At 43.1% G+C, this 27,143-nt stretch overlaps 1 protein-coding gene and 1 long non-coding RNA gene across 15 annotated transcripts in view; one reads left to right on the top strand and one right to left on the bottom strand.

The window, feature by feature from the left end:
- Positions 1 to 27,143, bottom strand: part of LOC120369305 — a 128,172-nt gene that overhangs the window by 42,413 nt on the left and 58,616 nt on the right. For 5 of the 14 annotated variants that reach the window (XR_005583077.1, XR_005583085.1, XR_005583084.1 and 2 more), the window contains one exon: positions 15,313 to 15,355. The exons of 3 other annotated variants lie outside the window; for them this stretch is intronic. This is a non-coding gene — a long non-coding RNA (uncharacterized LOC120369305). Of the gene's footprint in view, positions 1 to 15,312; positions 15,356 to 24,756; positions 25,148 to 25,698; positions 25,742 to 25,782; positions 25,890 to 27,143 lie in introns of those variants that run through there. 6 more of the 14 variants (XR_005583065.1, XR_005583076.1, XR_005583074.1 and 3 more) reach the window with 4 other exon arrangements.
- SLC15A1 (solute carrier family 15 member 1) overlaps positions 20,149 to 27,143 on the top strand; it is a 53,058-nt gene continuing 46,063 nt past the window's right edge. Inside the window, exon 1 of the mRNA XM_039482412.1 lies at positions 20,149 to 20,246. Within this exon, the coding sequence (XP_039338346.1) occupies positions 20,243 to 20,246 (4 nt within the window). The 5' untranslated portion in view covers positions 20,149 to 20,242. The remainder of the gene's footprint in view (positions 20,247 to 27,143) is intronic.

Here is a 27,143-nt window from a genome sequence, read left to right as displayed (position 1 = left end):
GGGTGTCCCTAAACCTCTGGCTGCCAGAAGTTGTAACTGAATGACAGGGGATGGATCACTCAATAAGGGCCCTGTTCTATTAATCTGGCCACTGTCAGAAGCCGGGCTATTGGGCTAGATGGAGCAATGAGTTGACCTAGTATGGCCATTTTTATGTTAAGAAGAAAGAATGAATCACAGATGTTAGTCACATCCCTTAGTTCCCTACCACAAGGTGCTCAGATACTTCAGTAATGAGGGTGGTATAAGGACCTATACAGAATAGACTAATTAGGCTGGTAAAGCACCTTCGTATGATAAAATTTTCTAGTGCCCCTTTAGTTATGTATGTAAATGCTGAATTAAGGGAAAATATTTTTTTCCTTTTTGGTGTCTTACTGGAAAGTATTTCCAAAAGTGTAACTGCCTCATCCGCTGGCCAAAGGTCTTTACTAATCCCATTATTACAGTTTCATAATATTCATTATGGTGGAATCTGACACAGATCAAGTGTCCTCCGAACACTTTGCCATACCAGTCAATGTCAGGCTAGCTACAGCTCATTTTTGTATGTAGCTTGAAGACTGTTTTTTTTGTGACTGCCACAATGTCTCTGTACCAGTCAATCATTAGCACTGACTTTTTTCCCATTTGCTTAACAAAAGTTGCTTTGCACTGGATAGATGTAGTAATAATAACCATGGTATGTTCACTCCAGAAGGTTTAGCATCTAGAACTGTTGCCTTCATATTTTTCTGTCTTGTTCCAGTACTAATTCCAATATTACTAAAAGAGTATGTTTCCCCTTTTACACCATTTCGCTGTGTCCCTGACTTCTGGCTTTAAGACAGCTGCTGAGTTGACGACGCAACTGTGCGCCACAACAAATATTTTTTTTTATCTAGATAAGGCACTGGTATTACTTAGCCACGTTTCATTATATTAGCACTGAAATGTCTGTAATCTTTGTTTTAATTTAAGATAACCTGAACTGGAGGTAAAGACTGTTAAGGAGGGCCAAATCAGGCATGCATTTAACATCCTGCTTCTTTAATTAAAAGCAAGAGAATTGCAGGTCCTATCCCCAAAACATCCTGCAAAGGGAATGGTATGGGAATGCAGTGCACTAAACCAGCTGAGCGTTTGGTTAAACAACCAAAAAGACCTATCTAAATAAATCATGAAGTTTTCTTTCCAGCAATTTCATAAGAGGGGCCTAGAGCTCAGTCTTTCACATTGTATGGTGATTTCATTTATCAACAGCTAATTTCTTTAAGTTATTGCTGCTAAAATCTTCATTTACAGTCTACGGAAAGTGTATAGTACAGGTTCTAGGAAATGGAAAAAAGTATTTTTTTTATTTTATCGTAAGAACACAACCCTTTGAGTGAATGGTAATATTATGTATAATCAATTTCAGAAGGGGACACCTGTCCCCAAACTTCCAACCCTGGCCAATTCACAGGTTCGTGGATATCTAATGGTAGGTTTTCCAAACTAAGGAATACATCTCTGGACACTAAAATAGTCTCAGCATTCAAATCAGATGACCTAAAGTCAAGCTACAAGATTTCCTCTTTTATTTCTGTTTTGTCTTCTTGATGTTATGTTAGATTGTGAATAGTGTTTTGCATAGCAATTTCCCCAACTCCTCCTCCATCAAAGCATCCAAACTCGTATTTTCCCTTCTATAAATGTGCGCAAACATCTTATAACATAATTTTTGCATCATGTGCATTCATTATTTTAAATGGGAAATATATAATTCAGTTAACCAACACAGCACTACCTGCCGTGGCACAAAATAATTATGTGAATACAAATCAAAATATCTCAATATTTCTGCTTAAAATTGACGCATTTTGAGACAATTATTTCAGGTGATCATGTTTAGAGAGTTACCTCAAAATACAAAAAGCAGGTCCAAAAGTTACGCTTGAATGTGTGCTGTCCTGCTAACAACAACATGATTCATCTTGTTACACTGATTACTAAGTTTAGAAAACACTTAAGGAGTTTGGTGCAGTGCCCAGTAAACCAGTTTCAATGTATTGCATTGAGGAAATAGTTGGACTAATATAATAGCACCTTGTTTAAAGAGAACTGAGAGTGACCCTCGAAAATTAGGACACACTCAAAAGTTCAAATGTTTACCTGACATCAGCAGGTCTGTCAACTAGGTCTGTCTCATGAGGGAAAAGTTGGGATGAAAATATTAAAGAGAATAGCCATTGAGATGGTGATTTGGTGTATCTTGTACCAACCAGATACCCAGATTCTGCAAGGTGAGTACCCCCAACTCTCAGTAATGTCAGTGGCAGTTAAGGATGCTCAGCACCATGCAGCTTCAGGTCCAGAATGACAGAAAGGCAAGTGAACACGAAGAAAATAAAAACTAAGCTAAAAGAATATGGACAAAACTCAAAAAAAAAAATTTGAATTGAGGTATAAGCAAAAATACTAGCTGTAGAGTGGGGTCTCAATTTTTTTTTTGTTTTAATCTGAACTGTTTTTTTCTTTCCATCCCCACTAACACAGAAGAGAAAATAGATCACTAATGATCACTAGTGTCACTGGAGTGCCAAAAATACCACAGACTGAAGAATCTGGAGGGCATTCTCTCTCTGCATTACCCACTCACCATTGGGAGTATCCTATATGCATATGTATTTGAAGTAATTTAATTTTTAAAAGTATAAAAATGTCCTTTAGAATAAGATACTGGAGCCCCCATGTTCTAAAAGGACAAGTACAAGGCTCAGAGGGGTAGCCATGTTAGTCTGGATCTGTAAAAGCAGCAAAGAGTCCTATGGCACCTTATAGACTAACAGACGTATTGGAGCATGTGCTTTCGTGGGTGAATACCCACTTCGTCAGATGCATGTAGACAAGTACAAGGCTATGAGCCAGAATTCTTTAGTTCTGTCCCACTCTGTCAGTGACTGGCCTTAATACTTGAGTTAAGATTCATAACATTCCTCTGAGGTAGACAAATGTGATTGTCCTTATTTTGCATATTGGGAAACTCAAAGCCTAACAGCTTGATTTACACAAGGTTAGATAGCAAACCAATGTCAGAATGAGGAGTACGACACAGGTGTCTAGAAGCCCAGTTCATACCCAGTCTATTACAATCATAAGACAAAAGAATGCTTTTCGCAGGGTATGAGTGCATTTCTTGAATACAATGTGTGGTATGAGGCGAAAGACTGAGTGCCTGCAACCACCAGAGACGTGCACCAATAGCCTATTTAATACAACCTACTGTGGTTCATTGGTATTAGAACATAACTAATTAATTTTACATTTCATTTAAAAACATTTGGGAGGTTTCTCTAATGCTTCCTTCCATTAGGAAATGTATTTCCTATTAAAAATAATAAAATCATAGGGAAAAGTATTATAAGTACTCTCTGACCTTTACTATGTTGTATACATTAGTATTTTACTGTTTCTAACTCTCGCTCTCTTTTTTTTTATGTACCTTGGACTGTTTGCATCCCTTCTAGCCTCACTATTCCCAGGAGACCAGCTGTCTTTTTCAATACCAGTTACTAGCCAATTTGATTGACTGTATTTTATGAAATCTATATTTGGCACATTGAACCAGCACTCACTAGCTTTTCACTTGTACGTTGAGGGGAGGAAACAATGTAAAATTGTCATTTTCTCCTTTCTCTGTCTCCTCCTCAAAGTGCCTCTCTTAACCCCATACCAAAGGTGTCTTTTTATCTTTGTCCTCTCTTTTTTCTCCACACACCTTCATTTAACATAATAAATAGATGAAGGCATTATTTTAGTGTTTCACTGATGAGGGCACACCTATTTAGTGTTTCACTATTTGGACACAGCTATGACATCAGCGGAAAGGCCCAACCATCCAATTAGCATTCCCAACCAGATACCAAGGCCTGGTCTATGCTACAAAGTTAGGTTGACACAAGGTGACTTATGTCGACCTATCTGTGCATGTGTCTACACCCAAATTTGTCTTTAGCTGATGCCATTAAGTGCCCTGTTAAGATGATGCAGTAAGACTACCTCCCCAAACAGCATTGAGTCCTGGTCACCCTACTGAGGTCGATGCCTTGCGTGAGTAGACACCACGTGACCTGTGTCAACCCGAACAACCCTCCAGCAGCTGTCCCACAATGCTCAACAGTGACCACTCTGGTCACAGTTGTCAACAAAACTGCCCAGACGTCATGGATCCTGGAAGCCACCTCCCCCTCAAAACATCCCTGCATATTTTTGAAATGCCTTTTTCAGATTGCCCCCTTGGCAAGCACACCTAGCAGCTCTCCCTTGCTGTATGTAACTGGCCAGCTAACCATGCTGGGCTCATGCACTAAACATGCTTCTGCCTGGAGTAGACTGGAGGTATTGGATCCCTGAGCCTGTGGGGAGAAGAGGCTACAGACCAGGCATAGAAATGTGGACGTCTATGAAAAAAATGCACAGGGAATGCAGGCAAAGGGGCATGACAGAGATCACCAGCAGTGCTGCTTGAAAGTGAAGGAACTGCAGCAGGCATATGAGAAGGCCATGGAAGGCAACAATAGAGCTGATGCTGAGCCACAGACCTGCTGCTTTTACAAGGAGCTGCTGCATGTTAGAGACCCCACCAGCACCCCACAGACCACCATAGATACCTCAGAGGAGCCTGAGACAGAGACCCCTGCTGTAACTAGCCAGGATGAAGAGGAGGAGGAGGGGAAAGATGCAGCAGGGGAGGTCCAGCTATGCTGTTTGAGACTGCTGCAGTCTAGCCAGCCCTATCAGCCGAGCACAGATGAGCCCGATGAAGGGAAAGGAACCTTAGGTTAAGTGTGTATGCATTTTGCCTTACAGTGTTTAAATGTAAAGATGGCACCCAGCCCATCCTGAAGTTAATAAAACACAGGTATTGACTTTTCATTGTTTTACTGTTATCTACTGCTGACCCTCAATACACTGAGGGAGCTGTTGGGTTTTCTGTTCCTCATCCGACTGCTGTAGAGGGGAAGAGAGGTTAACCCACATGCAGAGCCCAGTTCAGGGCTCCAGACCTCAGATCTGAACCCTCCCCCTGGTCTCTCAACAGCTATTCCTGTGCTCTATGGCTCCTCAGTACATCTGTTTCTTTCAGGGAACAGTACCAGGGTTTCTATGCACAATAACACTGATTGAATGAAGAGAGAGGAGATTTGGATTTCACTAACAATGTAATGTTAAATTGACAGTGAGTATGCTATTGCTGCACTGAATGAATAAAAGTAGCATTTCAATGGCAGAATAAATTGCTATTCAGAATTAGAGTACCTGTGAGCCAGGGCAGTTTAAGTGCCCAGAAAGCCGGATTAATTCCACCAGACATAGATTAGCTCACAGCTTCTCCATGGGTTCAGTCTGAATTATGACAGTTGCACTGTCTTACTGTTTTGCCCTGAGAATGCTCTTCTGAATCTCCTAATTCATTTTTTTCCTTTATTAAATTCACATCAACTTGAAATCTAGTCTCACTCATATAATTACCAATACATCACAATAGGCACTCCAGCAACAATGATTACAGATCAGAAGTGGATTGATTCCCACTACTAACCAACAGATAGAAAAACCCATTCAATTTCTGATGCCATCTCAGCCAAAATAGCAAACACTCCCTCCATTGCAAAACACTCTCTCTCTTTGCATCCCAAAACATCTTTGTAGACATGGGGAGCATTTGCAGAGTTGCCATTCATTCCTGCCCATTGCTGGTTCCTCCATGAAGCCCAGCCTCGTCATGTCCCTGCATACAACATCCTGCCATCTAGTCAGTGGTTGGCCTCAAGTCCGACAGACTGACCTTGAGGATCAACAACTGTAAATAACAGATAGCTATATCCAAAACCAAAACATGCTGAAGATTTAAATCGACACCTAAAACACCCATCTTTGAGCCACTGGGGGAGCAAATCAAAAACAGCAACAAGTTATATTGCTACAGATCCCTGAAACAAAACTTTCACACTAGCAGCCTATCTCACTGAAGGCAATTGTGAAAACAAAGCCAGACTCTGACCAAATACAAAACCTGTGACTGAATTGCACCTCCATCCCATATCAGTTGACTGAAGCCAAGAGATGAAAACAGGGATGCACAAACTACAGTCCAAAGTCAGTGACAAAATGACTGTAAAAATCACCATGACAGAGAAGAGGCTGAGAAAGAGAAACAGTTTCTACTCTAGTGTCCAAAATACAAGGGAATGTGAGCATTTCCTCACGTTATCAGGAATTATAAAATGTTTTTCATGAAAAACTGATGTGGAAAAACTGCCTAATTATGGGAGAAAAGGAGAGATAGCAAAGATAGCAGCAAGCTACACACCAAGCTCATCTCTGGCAGATTTCACCTATCTCTGACAGATAACTGCAGGGGTCTGTCTTTTTCCCCATTGTCAAGCCTTATATATTATCGTGCTAATGAAGTACCATTGAAGTGAAAATGACCATACATAAAACACGAATTTAACAAACTGGGGGGAATCTCTAATGCCTTTCAGTTTTGGTGATCTTGGATGATACGTGTAAAGAAAAGTAGGTGAAACATTTTTTGATTTTTTTGTTGATTGTGTCCTATTAATTTAGCCTATTGCTGCTTGTTTATAAACTATAAACAGTGGCTTATCTTGCTTTATGTTGTTCCTTTTTATGGGATCCCTGAGAAACAAATGTCACTTCATATTTCTAAGTAATATTACAGTTGCAGTCTTCATTGTTTACCATTGTGGGTGTGTAAAGAATTGTGCAGAATGCATTTTATATATACACGACTAAAGAAGTGAATAATTTAGCAGTTTTTAGATTTTTCATTTTATACTCCACTTGTGACAATGTTTTAAATCTTAATCCACACAAACAGCCGCCACACTTACTAAATCAAGAATCTACATAGCAAGGTGTCTTACAATTTTGCATTTTTGTCAGGAAAAAGTACCCTAGTACAGTGCTTCTCAAAGCCGATCCGCCGCTTGTTCAGGGAAAGCCCCTGGCGGTCCGGGCCGGTTTGTTTACCTGCCGTGTCCACAGGTTTAGCCAATCTCGGCTCCCACTGGTAGCAGTTCACCGCTCCAGGCCAATGGGGGCTGCGGGAAGCCGCAGCCAGCACATCCCTTGGCCTGCAGTGGTGAACCGCATCCAGTGGGAGCCGTGATCGGCTGAACCTGCGGATGCGGCAGGTAAACAAACTGGCCTGGCCCACTAGGATGCTTACCCTGCACAAGCGGCGGCCCGACTTTGAGAAGCACTGCCCTAGTAGAATCCTGTATAAAGGATGACAATTTTTGAGGCGGTGACAGACTAAATATATGAACCACATGAAAAATCAAATATGTGAAATTCATTCATGCAATATCTTTTTTGGGAACCTCCAATGTACCTCCAGTGAACTGGCATGTGCTTACATACCAGAGAGGTTTGGGATATATTCTCCATACCAAGGTTCAGGACTGGTACCATATCAGTCTAAGTTGTTTGCAGTAACACCATGATGAAAATTCCGAGAGAAAACTTCATGGCTCATTTGCAAATACATTTTTCAGATTCAAGGCTGTTGAAATTGAAATATTCTGCTTTGTGCCCTGTGGCTCTTCTTAAAGAAGAACTCCGAGAAGATACTTGTGGCTAGATTCACAGCTGTGCAAAGTAATGTAGCTCCACTGAAGGCAAAAGAGCTATGCTGCCTCACACAAGTCAAAGTTCTAGTGCTTGGTGGCATTATACGTGCACACCACAACTATTTCCCTAATTTATTTGCCAGTGCCTCACATTCCTTAATAATTAATCTGTTTATTGGAGCATATAAACCATCAATTTCCATTATAAGCATGCTAGTCAGACTTGACAGGTGGCACACATCTCATGTGATATTCACACATTCCTGCACAGTCAGAGAGGTCTAGGAGAAGGGAGGAAAACAGACTTGTTCACACAATACCCTGTAATCCAGGGAAAGGTGTGATGAGCTATGAGACAAGAGCCCATGATTTCTAATTCCAGCTCTTCTCCTGACAACTCTTAATGTTTTGGTGTACCTCACAATTATTAAGAATCCCTTAGGGAAGATATAATTATGATTCACCCTTTTTAGAGCCAGAGATCCCAGGCTCAGCCTGCAGATGACCCAGACACGACTGTCATTACCCTTGGCAATTTTGTCTCTAGCCACTACTATACTCTGTTCCAAGTGTTATGGCGAGAACACAGGAATCCTGGTACCCAACATTTTAGTGCTAATTCACAAATAGTTGTGTAATTCAGTGGTAGTGTGTGTGTTTTCTCTGTTTATGCAATCATCCTCATAGAGTAGGGGTGGGCAAACTTTTTGGGCTGAGGGCCACATCTGGGTGGGCTGGGGTAGGGGGTTGGGGTGTGGGAGGCAGTATGTTTTGTGGCGGGGTGCGGTGTGCAGGAAGGGGATCAGGGCAAGGGATTGGGGCAGAGGAGGGGTGTGGAGCATATGAGGGGGCTCAGGGAAGGGGATTGGGGTGCAGGGCGGGTGCAGACTGCAGGAGGAGGCTCAGGGCAGGGGGTGGGGGTGCAGGAGGGGTGCAGGGTGTGGCAGGGTGCTCAAGGCAGGGGGTTGGGGTGCAGGAGATGTGTGGGGTGTAGGAGGGGGCTCAGGGCAGGGAGTTGGGGTGCAGGAGGGGTGTGAGGTGCAGGCAGGGGGCTTAGGGAAGGGAGTTGGGGGATGGGTGCAGGCAGGGTTCGGGCTTCGGACCAGGGCCACTTACCTAAAGCAGCTGTGGGGTGGCAGTGGTACCTCCAGGTACCTCCCCCGAAGCTCCCATTGGCCGTGTTTCCCCGTTCCTGGCCAATGGGAGCTGCGAGGGGGTGGTGCCTGGAGGCAAGGGCAACATACAGCCCTCTGCCCCCCCCCGGGGGGGGGGCCACAAGGAAGTGGTGCCGGCCACTTCTGAGAACAGCGCGGGGCCCATGGTGCCAGAGGGGGCAATCCCGCAGGCCGGATCCAAAGCCCTGAGGGGCCGGATCCGGCCCATGGGCCATAGTTTGCCCACCCCTGTCATAGAGGCTAAAAACATATCTTCCCCCATCTTCTCTCTAATAGCTGCAGTGGAAGAGGTTTGTGCTGTGAATATGGAAGTTGTGAATTCAAAGCCATATATGTTAATATGGGGTCCTTGGGATAATCATTAGGGCTGTTGATTAATCGCAGTTAATTTTTTTGAGTTAATCACGTGAGTTAATCACAATTTTAAAAAATTCATCGTGATTAATCACAGTTTTAATTGCACTGTTAAAAAATAAAATACCAATTGAAATGTATTAAATAGTTTTGGATGTTCGTCTACATTTTCAGATATACTGATTTCAGTTACAACACAGAATACAAAGTGTACAGTGCTCACTTGATTATTTTTATTACAAATATTTGCACTGTAAAAATAATAAACGAAAGAAATAGTATTTTTCAATTCACCTCATAGAAGTACTGTCGTGCAATCTCTTTATCGTAAAAGTGCAATTTACAAATGTAGATTTTTTTGTTACATATTTGCACTAAAAAACAAAACAATGTAAAACTTTTGAGCCTATAAGTCCACTCAGTCCTACTTCTTATTCATCAATCGCTAAGACAAACAAGTTTGTTCAAATTTACGGGAAATAATGCTGCCTGCTTCTTATTTACGTCACCTGAAAGTGAGAACAGACGTTCACCTGGCACTTTTGTAGCCAGCATTGCAAGATATTTACATGTCAGATATGCTAAACATTGCATGCCCCTTCATGCATTGGCCACCTTTCCAGAGGACATGCTTCCATGCTGATGATGACACTCGTTAAAAAAATAATTAGTTAATTAAATTTGTAACTGAACTCCTTGAGGGAGAATTGTATGTCTCCTGCTCTGTGTTTTACCCTCATCCTGCCATATATTTCATGTTAAAGCAGTTTCGGATGATGACGCAGCATATTGTTCATTTTAAGAACACTTTCATATGGGTGACCTACAGCTGACAGGATCTGTAGAACATTAGCAGTGCAACACTCCAATGCAGAAACTACAGAACTCGAACCACCAAAAAAGAAAATCAACCTTCTGCTAGTGGCATCTGACTCAGATGATGAAAATGAACATGCATCGGTCTGCACTGCTTTGGATCATTATTGAGCAGAACACATCATCATATGTCCTCTGGAATGGTGGTTGAAGCACAAAGAGACATATGAATCTTTAGCACATCTGGCATGTAAATATCTTGCAACACCGGCTAAAACAGTGCCGTGCAAACACCTGTTATCACTTTCAGGTGACATTATAAACAAGAAGCGGGCAACATTGTCTTCTGCACATGTAAACAAACTTGTTTATCTAAGTGACTGGCAGAACAAGAAGTAGGCCTGAGTGGACTTGTAGGCTCTAAACTTTGACATTGTTTTATTTTTGAATGGATTTTTTTTGTGCGCCTAATTCTACATTTGTAAGTTCAACTTTCATGATAAAGAGATTGCACTACAGTACTTGTATTATGTGAATTGAAAAATACTATTTATTTTATTTTTACAAAGCCAATATTTATAATAAAAATAAATATAAAGTGAGCACTGTACACTTTGTATTCTGTGTTGAAATTGAAATAAATATATTTGAAAATGTGGAAAACATCCACAAATATTTAAATGAATGGTATCCTTTTATTGTTTAACAGCGTGATTAATTTTTTTAATCATGCAATTAATAATGATTAATTTTTTTAATTGCATAACTGTTAAAATGACTTTATTTTGAAAAACATTGTAGTTTAAATATGTTTTATTGTTATATTTTTAGTATTTTTATTTTGGTTACTGATAACTGTCCTTTTTAAGAACAGGCTATGATATTTATTATAGGGTTTGTCTGAAAGAGATTGATCAGTATGAGGGAGATTTTGCTCATTACACCAGAGACAGGAGGACTCTACCTATGCAAGTTCAAAAAAGGTCAGAATTTGATTAATAAAAGTGACTTTCCAGACAGTGAGTATCATTCTCCAGGGTGTAACATTAATACTTATTAGGGAACTGGTTTCCTTAGGACAACACTGCTAATGTTCTACAGAGCCTGTCAGCTGTAGGCCACCTATATGAAGCCAGCTCAACTCAACAGGAATTAAAAATACCAACTAGTGGATGTTAGGCAATCTCTATATGAAATGAGTGGGTCTTAGCTCTAGCTCCCACAAATGCACCACCACATTTTGTGCTAATTGGAAGACTTTACCAGAGAGGCCAGCAACGTCATGGGTCTTAGAAACCAAATGGCCCATTACTCCTAAAAGAAATTACCTCCAAATCAAGGTTGAAGAACACTGGCATGAAAGTATGTATGGGATGCTTGCCCTGTTGCTGCCCTGTGGATAAAAACAATGGTTTCCTTCACCAGGCCCGCACAAACACTATATCCATGCACTATTTTTTAAAGCTGGAGTGTATATATAATGGGGACACATTCGCCTGGCTCCCTCTTGCGGCCAGAGGTGTTTCCATGTCGCTATCTCAAGTGGCATATCATTTTTCTCAGGGTACTCATCAGCCCTCCCCTGAAACTGGATCAGTAGCCCAAAGTAATTCAAAGTAGTCCTCAGTGTCCTAAACACAACATCCTTCATTGCAACCCCACAGTTCATACCCAGCTCCAATGCTCCTGTTGACCATCAAGCTTTGGCTTAAAGAGCCAGTACATCCTGTTACCATATGATTATATGTAACTTAGTTGAAGCTATGCAAATGAGCTTGTTAAACAATTTACATAAAATGTCACACATGGGGCTGCACAAAACTTGTCTGCTATGGATAGTCTGTATTACATTAAATAAACGTCAAGGCAGATTCCACTTTGCTATTTTATGCTATTTGCTGCAATAGTGACCTTTGTAATAACTATGCAAGCTAACTACCACTGGGTCTGGTAACCTTGTGCATGTCTTGCAAAGAACAAAATACAAACTAATTTTATGATAGTGGATGACCACAGAAGAGTCCATTGTACATTCTTTTCTAGTTGTAGTAAAATAAGGTTCCCACTCTTTGCTGAATGCAAAGTTGTACTAGAAAGGGTGTTTATTACGTGTAAGGCTCCCTTGGACAAATCACTTAATTTTTCTCTTCCGCAGTTTCCTATCTGTAAAATGGAGACAATAACACTTGTGAGGATAAATCCATAAATGCTTGGGGGCGGAGGGTGTTCAGTTATCGCAGTGATGAGGGCCATAGAAATACTTGCATAGATATCCATCATCACTGTCTATAATGGAATTATCTCACTGTCCAAATCAGCTATCACTGTAAATTTCAACAAATATCCTTTCGCTTAGAGCACAACAAGAGTGAATTGTCAAACCAGCTATTGCTTACAAAATAGAAAAGAATCCAGGAAACCACAAGCATTCCCCTACCTCTGTTTGTTCTCAGAACTTACATCATACCTTACAAGTGCACCTTACCCCACTCCTTGCCTTAACATCTACAGACCTGGTGTTTTCTCTCTGCTTATTATTGTCAGTTTTTAAATCTAAAATGCTAAGTCATAAAACAACTACAGAATCTTTAAAAAACATATGCAACATATTCTAAAATTATAAGTAAAAACATTACTAACATTACTATCCTCATTTTCTTTACTACTCTTGGATTTATACCGGGACTGACTTGATCCACCTTAAAATGAGTCAGTCCTTGAACAATAATTAGCACATTAAAAAAAACAACAACCCAAGATTAACCCCATCCCCTCTGAAATGTTAAAGTTCCTTCCTGTGATGAGATATGAAAACAGAGAACAATCTTACCGACTTTAATAAATGTTAAAACTGAGTGATATTTTATGACACCTAATTTAATGACAAACTAAAGTAACCCATCAGTGAAAATTCCCACCCCTGCAGCTGAACATGCTGTTTGTACCAGGATATAATTTTAGAGAGGGCTAACTTGTAACTGAAACCTACACAGTCTTTTACAAAAATCACATACTGTACCTTCTAACAGTTTGTAATCACAAAGAGTAATTCATACTTCAGTCTTGAAACCTAATGTTGTCCAAAGCAATTACATCAAATCTTCCCAATCTCATGTTAGTTCTGAGTTTCACCGGGTTCTTCTGCTTTTCAGTGCTAGCATTCAAAAGTCCTCTCCCAACCTGGGGAGTCATTTCAGAAAAATTTGGGGGGGGGCCCCGCAAAGTTGTGACAGCATCACTGCTTCCACCTTCCCACTGATGCCATGGCTGATTGGGGGCGGGGTGGGAGTTGGCATGCCAGTTAGGGGTTGGAGGAACTCACGGGCCAGGAGGGGAGGTGTCTAACCGATGGTTGGCCCCTGGTAGGGACTGAAGCCTGGCTCAGTTTACTCCAGCCCAGGCCACCACTGCTGCTTTCATGTCTGGCTTGTGGGACCAAGGGAGTGACACTGACCACACAGCAAGCAGGAGTCCTGGCCCAGCCCAGGCTGCCCCATAGGCCCAGGGAAGACACCATAGTGCCAGCAGGCAAGCAGCTATGAAAAGTCCGGGGTAGGGAGAGCAACTTCCTCCTCTGACACACACCTCATAGCAAATAACACCCTACTCACAACCTTGAAAATGCACGGCTTTTCTTGGTGTCAGGGTCAAAGCAGGGCAAAGTAAAATTGCTGCCAACCATTTTTTAAATTTAAAACTACTTTTAATAGTTTTGGCACACAGTACACCTCTTAGACTGTGTTAAAGAGGCCAAGTTGGGAAATGTAAATCCTTTTAGACCATATTCTGCTCTCACTGAAACTGACATAAGTACAAATTAGCTTAGCTCCACAGATGTCAATAGAATTACTCCACAGCTACACTGGTGTAACTGAGAGCACAGTTTGATCCATTGTCTGTATAAATTCCTACAGCTGTCAGGATCTCATGAAAAAGGGAGTTCTCGGTGTTCAAAGATATCATGATCAGCAGCCTAATGCTCCTAAATTATTAACAAAAAATTGATTTCCCTCAACTCCCACTTTCATTTTCCATAGTTGCCTGGCACTTTCAGAAAGAAATATCTGAGGAGCTATTGGTTTCTTTGCTTTTACATACATTGTATCTAGGCAGATGAACCTGGGGTTCCGTACTTCCTATTTTAGTGTGCTTAGAGCTTGATAGAAAATAGCAACAATTATTGCGCACCTTTGTTCACATGGAAGAGTAAGTAGCCATATCTAATGGCTGGAAATAAATTGCATTCCTGATTGCATGCTATTTTTTCTTTAGTTGCTCAGAAATGGTACATGGTAAATTATTTCTGTATGTGGGTGAGCCTTTAGAGGCTTGGGCATCACACTTAATTGGTTGCTTGTTTTGCTGGCTTAGTGAACAAGGCCATGTTAGAAAGAAGTCCTATATATTTTGTTTTCAGTCCACATTTTGCATGAAGCTGTGTCACTTGAAGTGCTCATGCGTTCTGGCTGCTTTAGATGTAGAAGAAACCATGTACTGCTCAAATCCTCAGGACTACATTAAATTAGTTTGGGTTTTTATTTTTGAATGCTTTTTCCAGGAGTGCATGATATAAACGCCCCCATCACTATGCATTCATTCTTTAAGTCTTAATCTGCAAGGTTTTATAAAATGACCATGTGGGTAATTAACATTATGACAGAGTTCAGTTTCCTTTCAAGTAGGTTACCGCCACATAAACACATGGAGCAATCCATCAGAACCAGTTGAATTAAATCAAGGGTGGGCCTGTACATTGTAGCTCTACACTGTAGCTCACAGTAGCACTCATCTGTAATACCGAGGTGCGTTCTGTAGTTATTTCAGCTTGCAACATAAAATACTCTGTTGAGCCAAGTGGCTTGGGACGTGTAGTCATCACAGGCTGAATCATCATATTAAAAATGACTGCAGTCTCCTCTATTTGATGCTAATTGGGAGTAGCTTTTAGGCTCCTGGCAAGTTCCCTTTGATTGAATAACTCGGAAGAAATGAACAACTTATTCAAAAGTCAGATAAGAATTATTAAATCCATTCTGCATGAGGGGAAGGTGTGTGTCATGCAGACAGAGTTCATAAACCCCACTAGGGTGCAACCCCACTTCTACAGGCCTTCCTAGCCTCAAATGGCAGTTGCCTCCTCCTTCATGAAAATCTAGCATCACATAATCTTCCAATGGCTCTGTGTCTGTAATCCTCCTAAATACCTTCAGAGTTTAAGGGCCAGGGTAGTCATATGCTGCTTCCTCAGCCTGCTCCCCATGCTAGCACTACAGTTCAGTGGCTTAGCTCTTGCTAGCAACTTAAGCACCTGGTTATTTTTTTTAAATATCCTTATCTTCTAGTGTCATGTCTGTACATTATCAGAGGGGTAGCCGTGTTAGTCTGGATCTGTAAAAGCAGCAAAGAATCCTGTGGCACCTTATAGACTAACAGACGTTTTGCAGCATGAGCTTTCGTGGGTGAATACCCACTTTGTCGGCTGCAAGTAGTGGAAATTTCCAGGGGCAGGTATATATATGCAAGCAAGAAGCAAGCTAGAGATAATGAGGTTGGTTCAATCAGGGAGGATGAGGCCCTGTTCTAGCAGTTGAGGTGTGAAAACCAAGGGAGGAGAAACTGGTTCTGTAGTTGGCAAGCCATTCACAGTCTTTGTTTAATCCTGAGCTGATGGTGTCAAATTTGCAGATGAACTGAAGTTCCACAGTTTCTCTTTGAAGTCTGGTCCTGAAGTTTTTCTGCTGGAGGATGGCCACCTTAAGATCTGCTATTGTGTGGCCAGGGAGGTTGAAGTGTTCTCCTACAGGTTTTTGTATATTGCCATTCCTAATATCTGATTTGTGTCCATTTATCCTTTTCCTTAGAGACTGTCCAGTTTGGCCGACGTACATAGCAGAGGGGCATTGCTGGCATATGATGGCATATATTATATTGGTGGACGTGCAGGTGAATGAACCGGTGATGGTGTGGCTGATCTGGTTAGGTCCTGTGATGGTGTCGCTGGTGTAGATATGTGGGCAGAGTTGGCATCGAGGTTTGTTGCATGGATTGGTTCCTGAGCTAGAGTTACTATGGTGTGGTGTGCAGTTACTGGTGAGAATATGCTTCAGGTTGGCAGGTTGTCTGTGGGCGAGGACTGGCCTGCCACCCAAGGCCTGTGAAAGTGTGGGATCATTGTCCAGGATGGGTTGTAGATCCCTGATGATGCGTTGGAGGGGTTTTAGCTGGGGCCTGTATGTGATGGCCAGTGGAATCCTGTTGGTTTCTTTCTTGGGTTTGTCTTGCAGTAGGAGGCTTCTGGGTACACATCTGGCTCTGTTGATCTGTTTCCTTATTTCTTCATGCAGGTACTGTAGTTTTGAGAATGCTTGGTGGAGATTTTGTAGGTGTTGGTCTCTGTCTGAGGGGTTAGAGCTGATGCAGTTGTACCTCAGTGCTTGGCTGTAGACAATAGATCTTGTGGTGTGCCCAGGATGGAAGCTGGAGGCATGAAGGTAGGCATAGCGGTCGGTAGGTTTTCAGTATAGGGTGGTGTTAATATGACCATCACTTATTTGCACCGTGGTGTCTAGGAAGTGGACCTCCCGTGTAGATTGGTCCAGGCTGAGGTTGATGGTGGGGTGGAAGCTATTGAAATCGTGGTGGAATTTTTCCAGAGTCTCCTTCCCATGGGTCCAGATGATGACGATGTCATCAATGTAGCGTAGGTAGAGAAGGGGCGTGAGTGGACGGGAGCTGAGGAAGCATTGTTCCAGGTTGGCCATAAAAATATTGGCATATTGTGGGGCCATGCGGGTGCTCATAGCGGTGCCACTGATCTGGAGATATATCTTGTCATCAAATTTGAAATAGTTGTGTGTGAGGATAAAGGCACAGAGCTCAGCAACCAGTTGTGCTGTGGCATCATCAGGGATACTGTTCCTGACAGCTTGTATTCCATCAGTGTGTGGGATGTTTGTGTAGAGAGCCTCTACATCCATGGTGGCTAGGATGGTGTTTTCTGGAAGGTCACCAATGCATTGTAGTTTCCTCAGGAAATCAGTGGTGTCACGGAGATAGCTGGGAGTGCTGGTGGCATAGGGTCTGAGTAGAGAGTCCACATATCCAGACAGTCCTTCAGTGAGAGTGCCAATGCTTGAGATGATGGGGCGTCCAGGATTTCCGGGTACATTAGTTGTATTTGGCATAGCAGTGCACATCAGGATATCATATATTTCTGTACTAATCTCAACATTCCCACAGAATTACATGTTGATTTGCTTCCTTTAAAACTAACTAGCAGTTTATAGACAGGGCTATAGAAGCAGCAGTAACTCACAACAACAAATTGTATCTATAGCTCTGTCATCATTAGCGACCACAAGCATCAGGAGCCACAAATGTGTTTTCATTATTCTTCAGCTCAATACTCAAATACATTAGCCCAATGTAAACTCCATAGCTATTTTTGAGTGCCAGGAAACTAAAGTTGTTGCAAGTGAATTAATGTTTTTGTACATCTTTTATAAGAACAACATAAGACCAGCCTTACTGGGTCTGACCAATAGTGCATCTAGCTCAGTATTCTGACAATGGACATGCCAGGTGCTTCAGAGGGAATGAACAAAACAGACAATCATTGAGTGATCCATTCCCTGTTGTCCACTCCCAGCTTCTGGCAGTCAGAGGCTAGAGACACCCAGAGCATGGGGTAGTGTCCTGGACCATCTTGGCTAATAGCCATTGAGGGACCTATCTTCCATTAACTTATCTAATTCTTTTTTTAACTCTGGTATAGTTTTGGCCTTCACAACATCCCCTGGCAATGTGTTCCACATTGCATTGTGTGAATAAGTAGGAGATCATAGAATATCAGGGTTAGAAGGGACCTCCGGAGGTCATCTACTCCAACTGCCTGCTCAAAGCAGGACCAATCCCCACTCAGATTTTTATCCCCATTCCTTTCATGGCCCCCTCAAGGACTGAACTCACAACCCTGGGTTTAGGAGGCCAATGCTCAAACCACTGAACTATCCCTCTCCCCCAATTGTATTCTTATATTCTTAATTAACACTATTCATTTTTCAACTGAGAAAAGGGTTAATTTTTGTTTTTAAATGGCCATGATTTTCAAAAGTGACTACTGACTTTGGATACCTGTTTTTGGGTGGCCAAATTGAGACACCTTAAAGAGGCCTGATTTTCAGAGGTTGTATGATCAGCATTTTCTGAAAATCAGGCTTGTTTCAAGTGTCTCGTATTGGGTACCCTTAAATTGAGGCACCCAATCTTGGCCATAGTAGATATATGCCTAATATCGTAGGAAACAGTACAGAAGTGAAGTAGTTAATACTTGGGCAAGAGGAGAAGGTTGGGAAAAACAAAACAAAAAACATCATCAATCTCTGGTGCCAGTTTACCCAGGATAAATTAATACTAGGACAAAAAGAACATAGATCTATCTTCCTAGACTGCTGTCTCTAACTGTGGCCAGACTGTGATACCTTTACTATTTTTAATAGTACTTACACCACAAGTAACTCCACTGATGTAAAAAGTGCTACTTATGAAGTATGGTTATGGTACTCCTTCTGTGGAATTAAGGTTATTGCAGACTGGCCGTTAGTTTTCATATTTCACTATTCAAACATCATGGTTTAAGCTTTAAAAAGTGAACATAGATGCTGGAAGAGAAAGATTAGAAAGATTGTGACCAACTGTCTAAGCACTTTCAGACTGAGTAATGCTAATTAAACAAACGTTAGCTGAGTCAAAAGGACAAAATCAAGGGCAGATAGAGCAATAACTTTTTAAAAGATAAGAATAGCAAAAAGAATATTCGGAAGTGAACCTGTCTCTGTTGTCAAACTAAACTAAAATACACATTTGATATTTTCTAGTTCCAATTTCAAAACTGGCCAGGTTGTTGGCAGAGGAACTGTTTGCATTTTCTAACCAGGACTGAGCCCCAACGTAGTCAGTCCCAGTGATCAGCCAACAAGCACAGTAAAAACACAGACTAGTGTATGTCATTGAGTGAGTGTGTGTGCGTGCGTGTTGTGTGTGTATATATGTATATTTGATAGCAAACTTTGTTCTTCCTTTTGTCTGCCAACTCTCCCTTTTTTTCTTATTTTCTTGCCAAATTGTTTCAGTGTCTGTGTTTTCACTTAGACAAATTTTTGGTTTGTACCATAAAAAAGGTTTAGAATATTTTTATCTGCCACCCTAAAATTGTTCCTCTCCTGTGTTTCTTCAAGACAGATTTTAGGTAATATCTTTTGGGTGAGGTAATATCTTTTATTGGATCAACCTCTGTTGGTGGAAGAGACAAGCTATCAAGCTACACAGAGCCATTCTTTAGGTATAGAAATAGGTCTGACTTTTTCCAGACCTCAAGAGCTTTGTGTAGCTAGAAAGTTTGTCTCTTCCACCAACAGAAGTTGGTCCAATATAAGATATTACCTCACCCGCTTTGTCTCGCTCAAATGATGTTTTGTAATTCTGCTTCCTCTCTCCTTCTCTCTCTCTCACTCTCACATGATTATTTTTTTCACATTTGAATCCCTCACTTCACTGCTAGTCCCTCTTCCTTTATCTGTCTCCCCATCTCTATCCTGTTCCCTTTTCACATATACTCTCCTTGTCTCTCTTCTTGTTCTGTGGCAATAGTTCTCCAACCCCTCAACTGCGCCAACAGTTCAACCTTCCCACTGCTCTATCCATTTCCCCCTCCTATCCATTATTTCTCTCCACTCCCCCATCTATAGTCTCTCACATTGCCCCTGGATTTGTATATGCATGTCCCCCCATCTCTCTCATTACTGCTAGGCTGCCTTTTCATTCCTCCTCTTCCTCTAAGGGTCTTTCCCCCACTCCCAAGCGGAAGTCATTCCCTACCCTTACAAATATCCACTTAACCTAATCTTAAGAAGGCCCTAATGTCTGCTCCAGACCTCTGCTCATTTCCCTGCAGCTGCCTCCCGCCCCAAGGAACTGTCCCTGAAGGGATAGAACAAGGGACACTCTCAAAGCTTTGCTCGTCCCTCAGCGTTTCCACACTGGTCTGGTGCAGCGTCCTGCCCCTCTCCCCGAGGCTCTGGGTGACTCCTCCCGCCTGGCTCGCTGCTGTGGAGAGACACGCTTCTGCCTCTGCCACTCCTGCCCAGGGCATTGGGTAGGGCTTGGCGCCCGGCCAAGAGGAGCACTTTTAAATTAGAGCCCTCGCCATCATCTCCTTCCCACACCACTCAGGACTTTCCCAGTCAGGAGAGCAGCGGCAGCAGCGCGGGAGCCCCAATGGGTACGTGCTGGGGGCAGAAGCCTCAGGGCGGGAGCTCCACAGAACTGGGAGATGAGGAAGGTTGTTGGGGCCGGTGGGCTGGAGGCTCTGCGGGGAATTAGGGTGGAGGGTTATGGGGGAGAAAGAGCCAAAGTCATCCTTGGTGTAGCCCCCCCGGACCGGAGTGGGAGCTTTGGGGGGCTTGTTGGCCGCTGCAGGGCTCTGCTCTTGGGGCGGGGTGCGGGCTGGGGGCGGGGTATAGAGCTCTGCTTTTGGGGCAGGGTGCCGGGCTGGGGGCAGGGGTATAGAGCTCTGCTCTTGGGGCGGGGTGCCGGGCTGGGGCAGGGGTATAGAGCTCTGCTTTTGGGGCGGGGTGCCGGGCTGGGGGCAGGGTATAGAGCTCTGCTCTTGGGGCAGGAGTGCCGGGCTGGGGGCAGGGTATAGAGCTCTGCTTTTGGGGCTGGGGCAGGGGTATAGAGCTCTGCTCTTGGGGCAGGGTGCCGGGCTGGGGGCAGGGTATAGAGCTCTGCTCTTGGGGCAGGGGGGTATAGAGCTCTGCTCTTGGGGCAGGGTGCCGGGCTGGGGGCAGGGGTATAGAGCTCTGCTCTTGGGGCGGGGTGCCGGGCTGGGGGCAGGGGTATAGAGCTCTGCTCTTGGGCAGGGTGCCGGGCTGGGGGCAGGGGTATAGAGCTCTGCTCTTGGGGCAGGGGTGCCGGGCTGGGGGCAGGGGTATAGAGCTCTGCTCTTGGGGCAGGGTGCCGGGCTGGGGGCAGGGTATAGAGCTCTGCTCTTGGGGCAGGGTGCCGGGCTGGGGGCAGGGGTATAGAGCTCTGCTCTTGGGGCGGGAGTGCCGGGCTGGGGCAGGGGGTATAGAGCTCTGCTCTTGGGGCGGGGTGCCGGGCTGGGGGTGCGGGGGTATAGAGCTCTGCTCTTGGGGCGGGGGTATAGAGCTCTGCTCTTGGGGCGGGGGTGCCGGGCTGGGGAGGGCAGGGGTATAGAGCTCTGCTCTTGGGGCGGGGGTGCCGGGCTGGGGGGGACGGGGGTATAGAGCTCTGCTCTGCTCTTGGGGGATCAGGTTTCTGCTTGGGGATTTGTAGTGTCTAGTTGCTCTTCCTCCTCCCCGCTGGGCTTGTTCTCCGCCAGCAGCGTCCGCCTGCTCAAGCAGTGTATTCTCGTGTTACCCCCACTCTGTGACTCCAGGGCCCCCCACCAGCGCCTGGCGGGGTGCCCCTGGCAGCAGCACGTGTGCGGCTGTAACACAGCTGTGGCCGGGCTGCTCAGGGAACCAGGTACCGCCCCGGCCTCTGCTTCACCTGCTGCTTTCAGGCAGCCAGCAGGCAGGCGGGGCGGTGCTCGGGCACCCACCGAGGAAAGCGGGCGAGCGCCTAAGGCAGGCGCTAGTTATTCCAGCCGGGTGGGGAAGGAGCAGCCTCCCTTGCTGCTCTCGGTCCTGCCCACGCCAGGTCTTTCGGGTCACAGGGCCACCAGTGAGGCAACTGCGAGGTGCCCGCCTCCGGGTTGCTGCGGGCGGTCCGCGAGGACCCAGGGCTTTACATAAGCGCAAGGCTGGGTAGAATCAGAGGACTGGAAGGGACCTCAAGAGGTCATCTAGTCCAGTCCCCTGCCCTCATGGCAGTGAGTAATAGGGCGCGTGTGTGCCTGGCTGCAGCTGGGGAGGGGCAGACTGAGGCAATCCCTTGGGGCCGCTGTTCGCTCCCTGCTTGTGGGGGGGACTGGGGCAGAGTCAGGTTTTGCAAGAGGGCTCCTTGCTTCATCGCTCTCCCCCACTTTGTTTGGTCCGCTGGACGCTCCTGAGGCTGGACTTGCGGAAAGCTGTGGGGGAAACCCAGACTGCTTGTTACTCTGGGGCACCCGGCTCCCCCTGAGGGGCCGAGAGGAAGCTCTGTAGGGTGTGTGGGAGGGTGAGGGGAGGGGAGGGTGAGGGGCGTGGAGTGGAGCTCGTGGAAACTGGGGACCTTGTCTCAATGCAAGGGCAGCTGCTCCTCTTGATGTAGTGGCTGAGCTTCCATACCTTGGCCAGTCCCTTTCAGAACTAATACAACACAATCAGCAGGAGGAAAATAATAAAAAAATAAAATAAGGGGCAAAGAAATTGTATTAAAAATTAATAAAGAAGTTAATTAAAAAATCTCAGCCAACCTGTACTGTGGAAATCAGAAAGGGAAATTTTCTGGGGAAACATTGATTGGTTCTTTTTGCTTTTACTACCTAGCCCAGAGCCTCCCGGGTGCCAGGCCTGGCTTCAGGCACCAGCAAAGGAAGCAGGTGCTTGGGGTAGCCAATGGAAGGGGGCGGCATGTCTGGGTCCCTCAGTCCCTCTCTTCCTCTTTGAGCTGCTGCTGAAGTGCTGCCGAAGAGGAAGAGAGGGAGCGAAGGACCAGCCGCCTAATTGCCGCAGAAGAATGAAGGGGCGCAGATTGGCTTTATCTTTTTTTTTTTTCCGCTTTGCCACTTGGGGTAGTAAAAAACCTGCCAAATGCATCAGCTACACGTGGGTGTGTTGTTACCTAAATACAAAACTACTAAAATAATCCAGAATCTGAACAATCCCTCCCCTCCCCAAGATTTATGTGTTAGGGCTGTGGCTCTTTCATGCAACTGATTGTGTTTAGATAGTGTAATATGGTAGTAATTTCAGAATGGTTGATGATTTTGCATATTAATATATTGCAAAGTTTGGAGTCAATAGGGAAAATTAAAGGACATGATTTTATTACCTTTTAGATAATTTTTACATAATTTAGATAATTCCTTACTTTTAATAAAAAGTTATTTATCTGCTATGTCTTAACCTGAAAGCTCCTGCACCCATATACCCCCCCAGTGTTGTGATTGTGTGGTCATTAGATCACATGTTCAGTTCAGATTTCTCAGGCTTTGCAACTCAAAATGCATTTGGGCCTTCAGACTCCAGGAAATTTAAATAAAGGATTGGGGAACAGTTCCCAGGAAGCAAGTAATTAATCTGACCCCCTCACCTTTCTGACCCTGGTAGGGAAAGGAGTAGTCATTATGCCTTTTGGCCCTCAGCTCTGCTAAGTGGGAGCATCAGGTCTACCTTGCACATGTATTATTGGAATAATTAAAGGTGTGCACTTTTATCTATAATATGAAAATTACCCATAACTGGCACTGGTATTGCTAAACCAGTAACATAGTTTAGCTGCAAGTGAGCAAAAGACAAATCACGTTCATCTCTTTTTCAGAAACCAATTGAACACAAACTGAACACAATTTTTCCTTGGCTACAAAACTAGGAAATTTAAATGAAATAAATGAGATTACATTGTTTTATAGTTAACATTTCAAAAAGGTTCACAAAGCACTGCTAACTCACTCACCTTATGTTTATGTGGGCACTATTTCTGTTTTTCTTGCTGAATTGGTGTGCTGTACCACATAACATTTACTGTGGGATGTACCATTTGGCTGAGTTTATGTTTGTTTAAAAACCTTAACTGTCCCTGACTTTTATGTAATCAGTGCAATCTTAATGTTATACTAGCAGTTTTTTATTTAATTATAGAAAAAATATTCACATGAGGGTCCTCTGCCCCAGCAATTGTTTATCCAATCAGTGTTTCGTAGTCAACAAAAAACCTACTTTTCCCTATCCAAAATGATTAATATTTTAGGGGGGAAATTATTGTCACCTCATCTGAATCAAATAACATTAAATTTTCAGTAACTTCAAAGATTTTCTTCTGAGAAGAGCTGCCCATTTCAAATTTGGGAGCACGTGATCACTGTTCTCCAAATAACTTCCTTTGATATATTTTCACTAAGATTTTGTCTGGGCCCTAGATATGTTTAAGAGTTATCGTAAGAGTATAGGAACATGACAGCTGTTTCTGATCTGAGTTTTGAATAATTGGCCCAGAGATTTTAGAAACTTTGCACATTTCTAAAGAAAGACCAAACTTTTTCTCGGGATTGGTCTCATTTAGCCAGAGTACAGCGTTCACATTAATGCTAATGGGAGTTGGAATTTTCATGCTTTTGGATGAGAATATACCCATAACACTTTCCACTAGCCTGGTATTGAATGTTAAATGGAAAATCCAAGCAGATGCTTGGGTGGTGTGTTTTTCTCAAAGGATTAACCCATCTGTAAATAACCAATTCAGATAGATTTAGTGCAGGGTTCAGCAACCTTTGGCATGTGGCTCGCCAGGGTAAGCACTCTGGTGAGCCGGGCCAGTTTGTTTACCTGCTGCGTCCGCAGGTTCAGCCAATCGCGGCTCCCATTGGCCACAGTTCACCATCCCAGGCCAATGGGGGCTGCGGGAAGCGGCATGGGCCAAGGGATGTGCTGGCCGCCACTTCCTGCAGCACCCATTGGCCTGGAGCAGCGAACCATGGCCAGTGGGAGCCATGATCAGCCGAACCTGCGGACGTGGCAGGTAAACAAACTGGGCCAGCCCACCAGGGTGCTTACCCTTGTGGGCCATGTGCCAAAGGTTGCCGATCCCTGATTTAGTGCTTAACTAGAGGATTAAAGGTATCTCATGTCTTTTTGCTTTAAACAGGTATTATTTGTCTAATGTTAAAAATATTTTGGCAATGATGAGTGAGAGTGGTATAGATTGCTCTTTGGGACATATTCTTTTGCAGTGAAAATATGTTAGTCATGCAGTTCATTTTCCATAAAATATGGGGAAAAATTATAGCCACATTGCCATTAAAATAATATATTACTTTAGCATATTTTACAAGGCAGAATCAAGGATGATGATACAAACTGGAAATACTTTCTGGCCTCTTTGTGTCTGGCCTTACTGAAAAAACATCCAATGAGGGGAAAATTTTAAATAATGAATGAATTTCTTCACACCAACATCCAGAGAATCCCACACCCAGAAAGTAATACTCTGTGCCAGATGAACTGTCACTCATGTCCCCTGGAAAAGATGGAGACACAGTCAGTTTAATGGAAGTTAGTCTTAAAAACAAGTTAAGGTAACCATTTTTAAAGTCAAAGACAGTGAGGGCCGCATAAAACAAAAACGGATGCCACCAACACATAATGTGATTTTTTAAACTGCTGAGCTGCCGTTAAAGTCAATGGGAACTGCTGGGTGCTGCTCAACACTTTTGAAAATCAGGGCAATTATTTAGGTGCTAAATAAGGACTTAGTAGCACAGTGTTAGGCTCTCATTTTGAAAATCTTGGCTCTGGTGCATTCAAGAACTTGATCAGCTTCCCTGGTGAAGGATAGTGAATCCCAGAGACTTAGTTTAGAAATGGTCAAGAAGCAAGTCAGAGCCATAAACATTAATGTTGACTGATTTCCAGAAACATAGAAACCCACGGTGTAACATCTAGTATTTGAAAAATGACTCTGAAATGTACTCAGCCTGGATGCATATGATAGAGCTTTCTGGTAGGGATGTTGCTTCCAAATGCACAGCAAGAAAAATCAATTAAATTCAAGTCAGAAAAGAACACTTGCCTTCCAAGGATTAGAGGGTAGACAGGAATAAGATCCTCAGAGCTGTCAGAAGGAAAAGATTTTATTATGCTCAGAGAGTCCATCAGCTCCCAGATATAAGTCCCCAAAATGTACGCTAAAAAGTATGAACATTTCTCCCTCATTTAAAGAAGTGAATGTTGAGGATTTGCTTCTGGCAATGACCAAGGCCCTATAAAAATGGGAAAAATACATGCTTGAGGATTCAGTACTCCCTGCAAGATTCTTAGATAGAATAATACAGAAGAGTAGTTGACCCAGTAATTAACCATGCAGAAGGATGTGTTAAAACGTGCTTAGTGGGATTTACATTACTTGTTTGTTTGTTGATTGAGCACTGGCAAGGCCACCAATATTACATATTAAAATGAAGCCTAATCATTTTCACCCATGGAGGTACCACTGTGGCCCAGGAAATTCTGCCAATTTATCTCATGGAGTTTTCCTCAGAACCTCCTCTCAAATGAGAAGGCTTAGGGACTCCACAGGGGATGCAAGAATGGTAGCCTCTCAGACTTGCAGCTCCCTGGGATCCATAAAGAAGGGAATCCCCATATGGTTGCATAGCAGTAGTCACAGAGAAGACTCAGCAACCTTATGGTGTCTCCAGCAGAGTGGTCAGCAGACAACAAGGCTACGGAGAGTGACTTACTGGTCCTGTGCTCCATCCCCTCCTTGCACCCACTAGTTATATACTGCAATTATTTTACCTATTAGCCTTTTGAATGTGAAAGCTAAGGCCTCCTTTCAGTGCTTGTAGAATTCAGAGAGCTACACTTTTTTTATTATTCTTTTTTCTTCCAATTTAGGTCAAAATATCACAAACACAAATACATATATTTAAAAGAATAATAATTGCTGGAGATATGGTATAGCAAATAACAGTGCTGCAGGTGTTCTGAAAACATCAACATGTAAAAATATTCAGGGATAATATTATGGATAGATGTGATCTTTAGCATGGATACCTTGATATCCACTTATGTTTCTCTTTGTTTGAATTGCATAAGCAACATTTTTGTTAATTTCAGAAATAGCATGTAAGGCATGTATCCTGAAATGAGCATTAAAACAGTTTTTGGTATATTTTATACTTCTTTATTTTTATAAAGAAAAAATATATCCATGATTTTCATGTGTTGATTTTCCTTACTTTCCATATTCATTTTATCTGTGTAGCATAATTATTCTATTTGTCAAAATAAGAGATTAAATCTTTTAAAAATAAACTTGCACAATGTACTAACAAGTATATTTTCAATCAGTGCTAAAATTTAAAGAATTTCCATAGGGCCCTTTGTTTTCAGGTTTTATTTTATTTAATTTTTCCCAGGAATGTATCAGTGTTTATGACCATAACAACAAAAACAGGTGAAAGTCAGGGCAAAAAAATATTAATAATTTTTCAGGGTAAATATCAGAGTTT

The sequence above is a fragment of the Mauremys reevesii genome, linkage group 1, assembly GCF_016161935.1.
Source record: "Mauremys reevesii isolate NIE-2019 linkage group 1, ASM1616193v1, whole genome shotgun sequence".
NCBI classification, from domain to species: Eukaryota; Metazoa; Chordata; order Testudines; family Geoemydidae; genus Mauremys; species Mauremys reevesii.
This window is presented reverse-complemented; position numbering and strand designations above follow the sequence as displayed.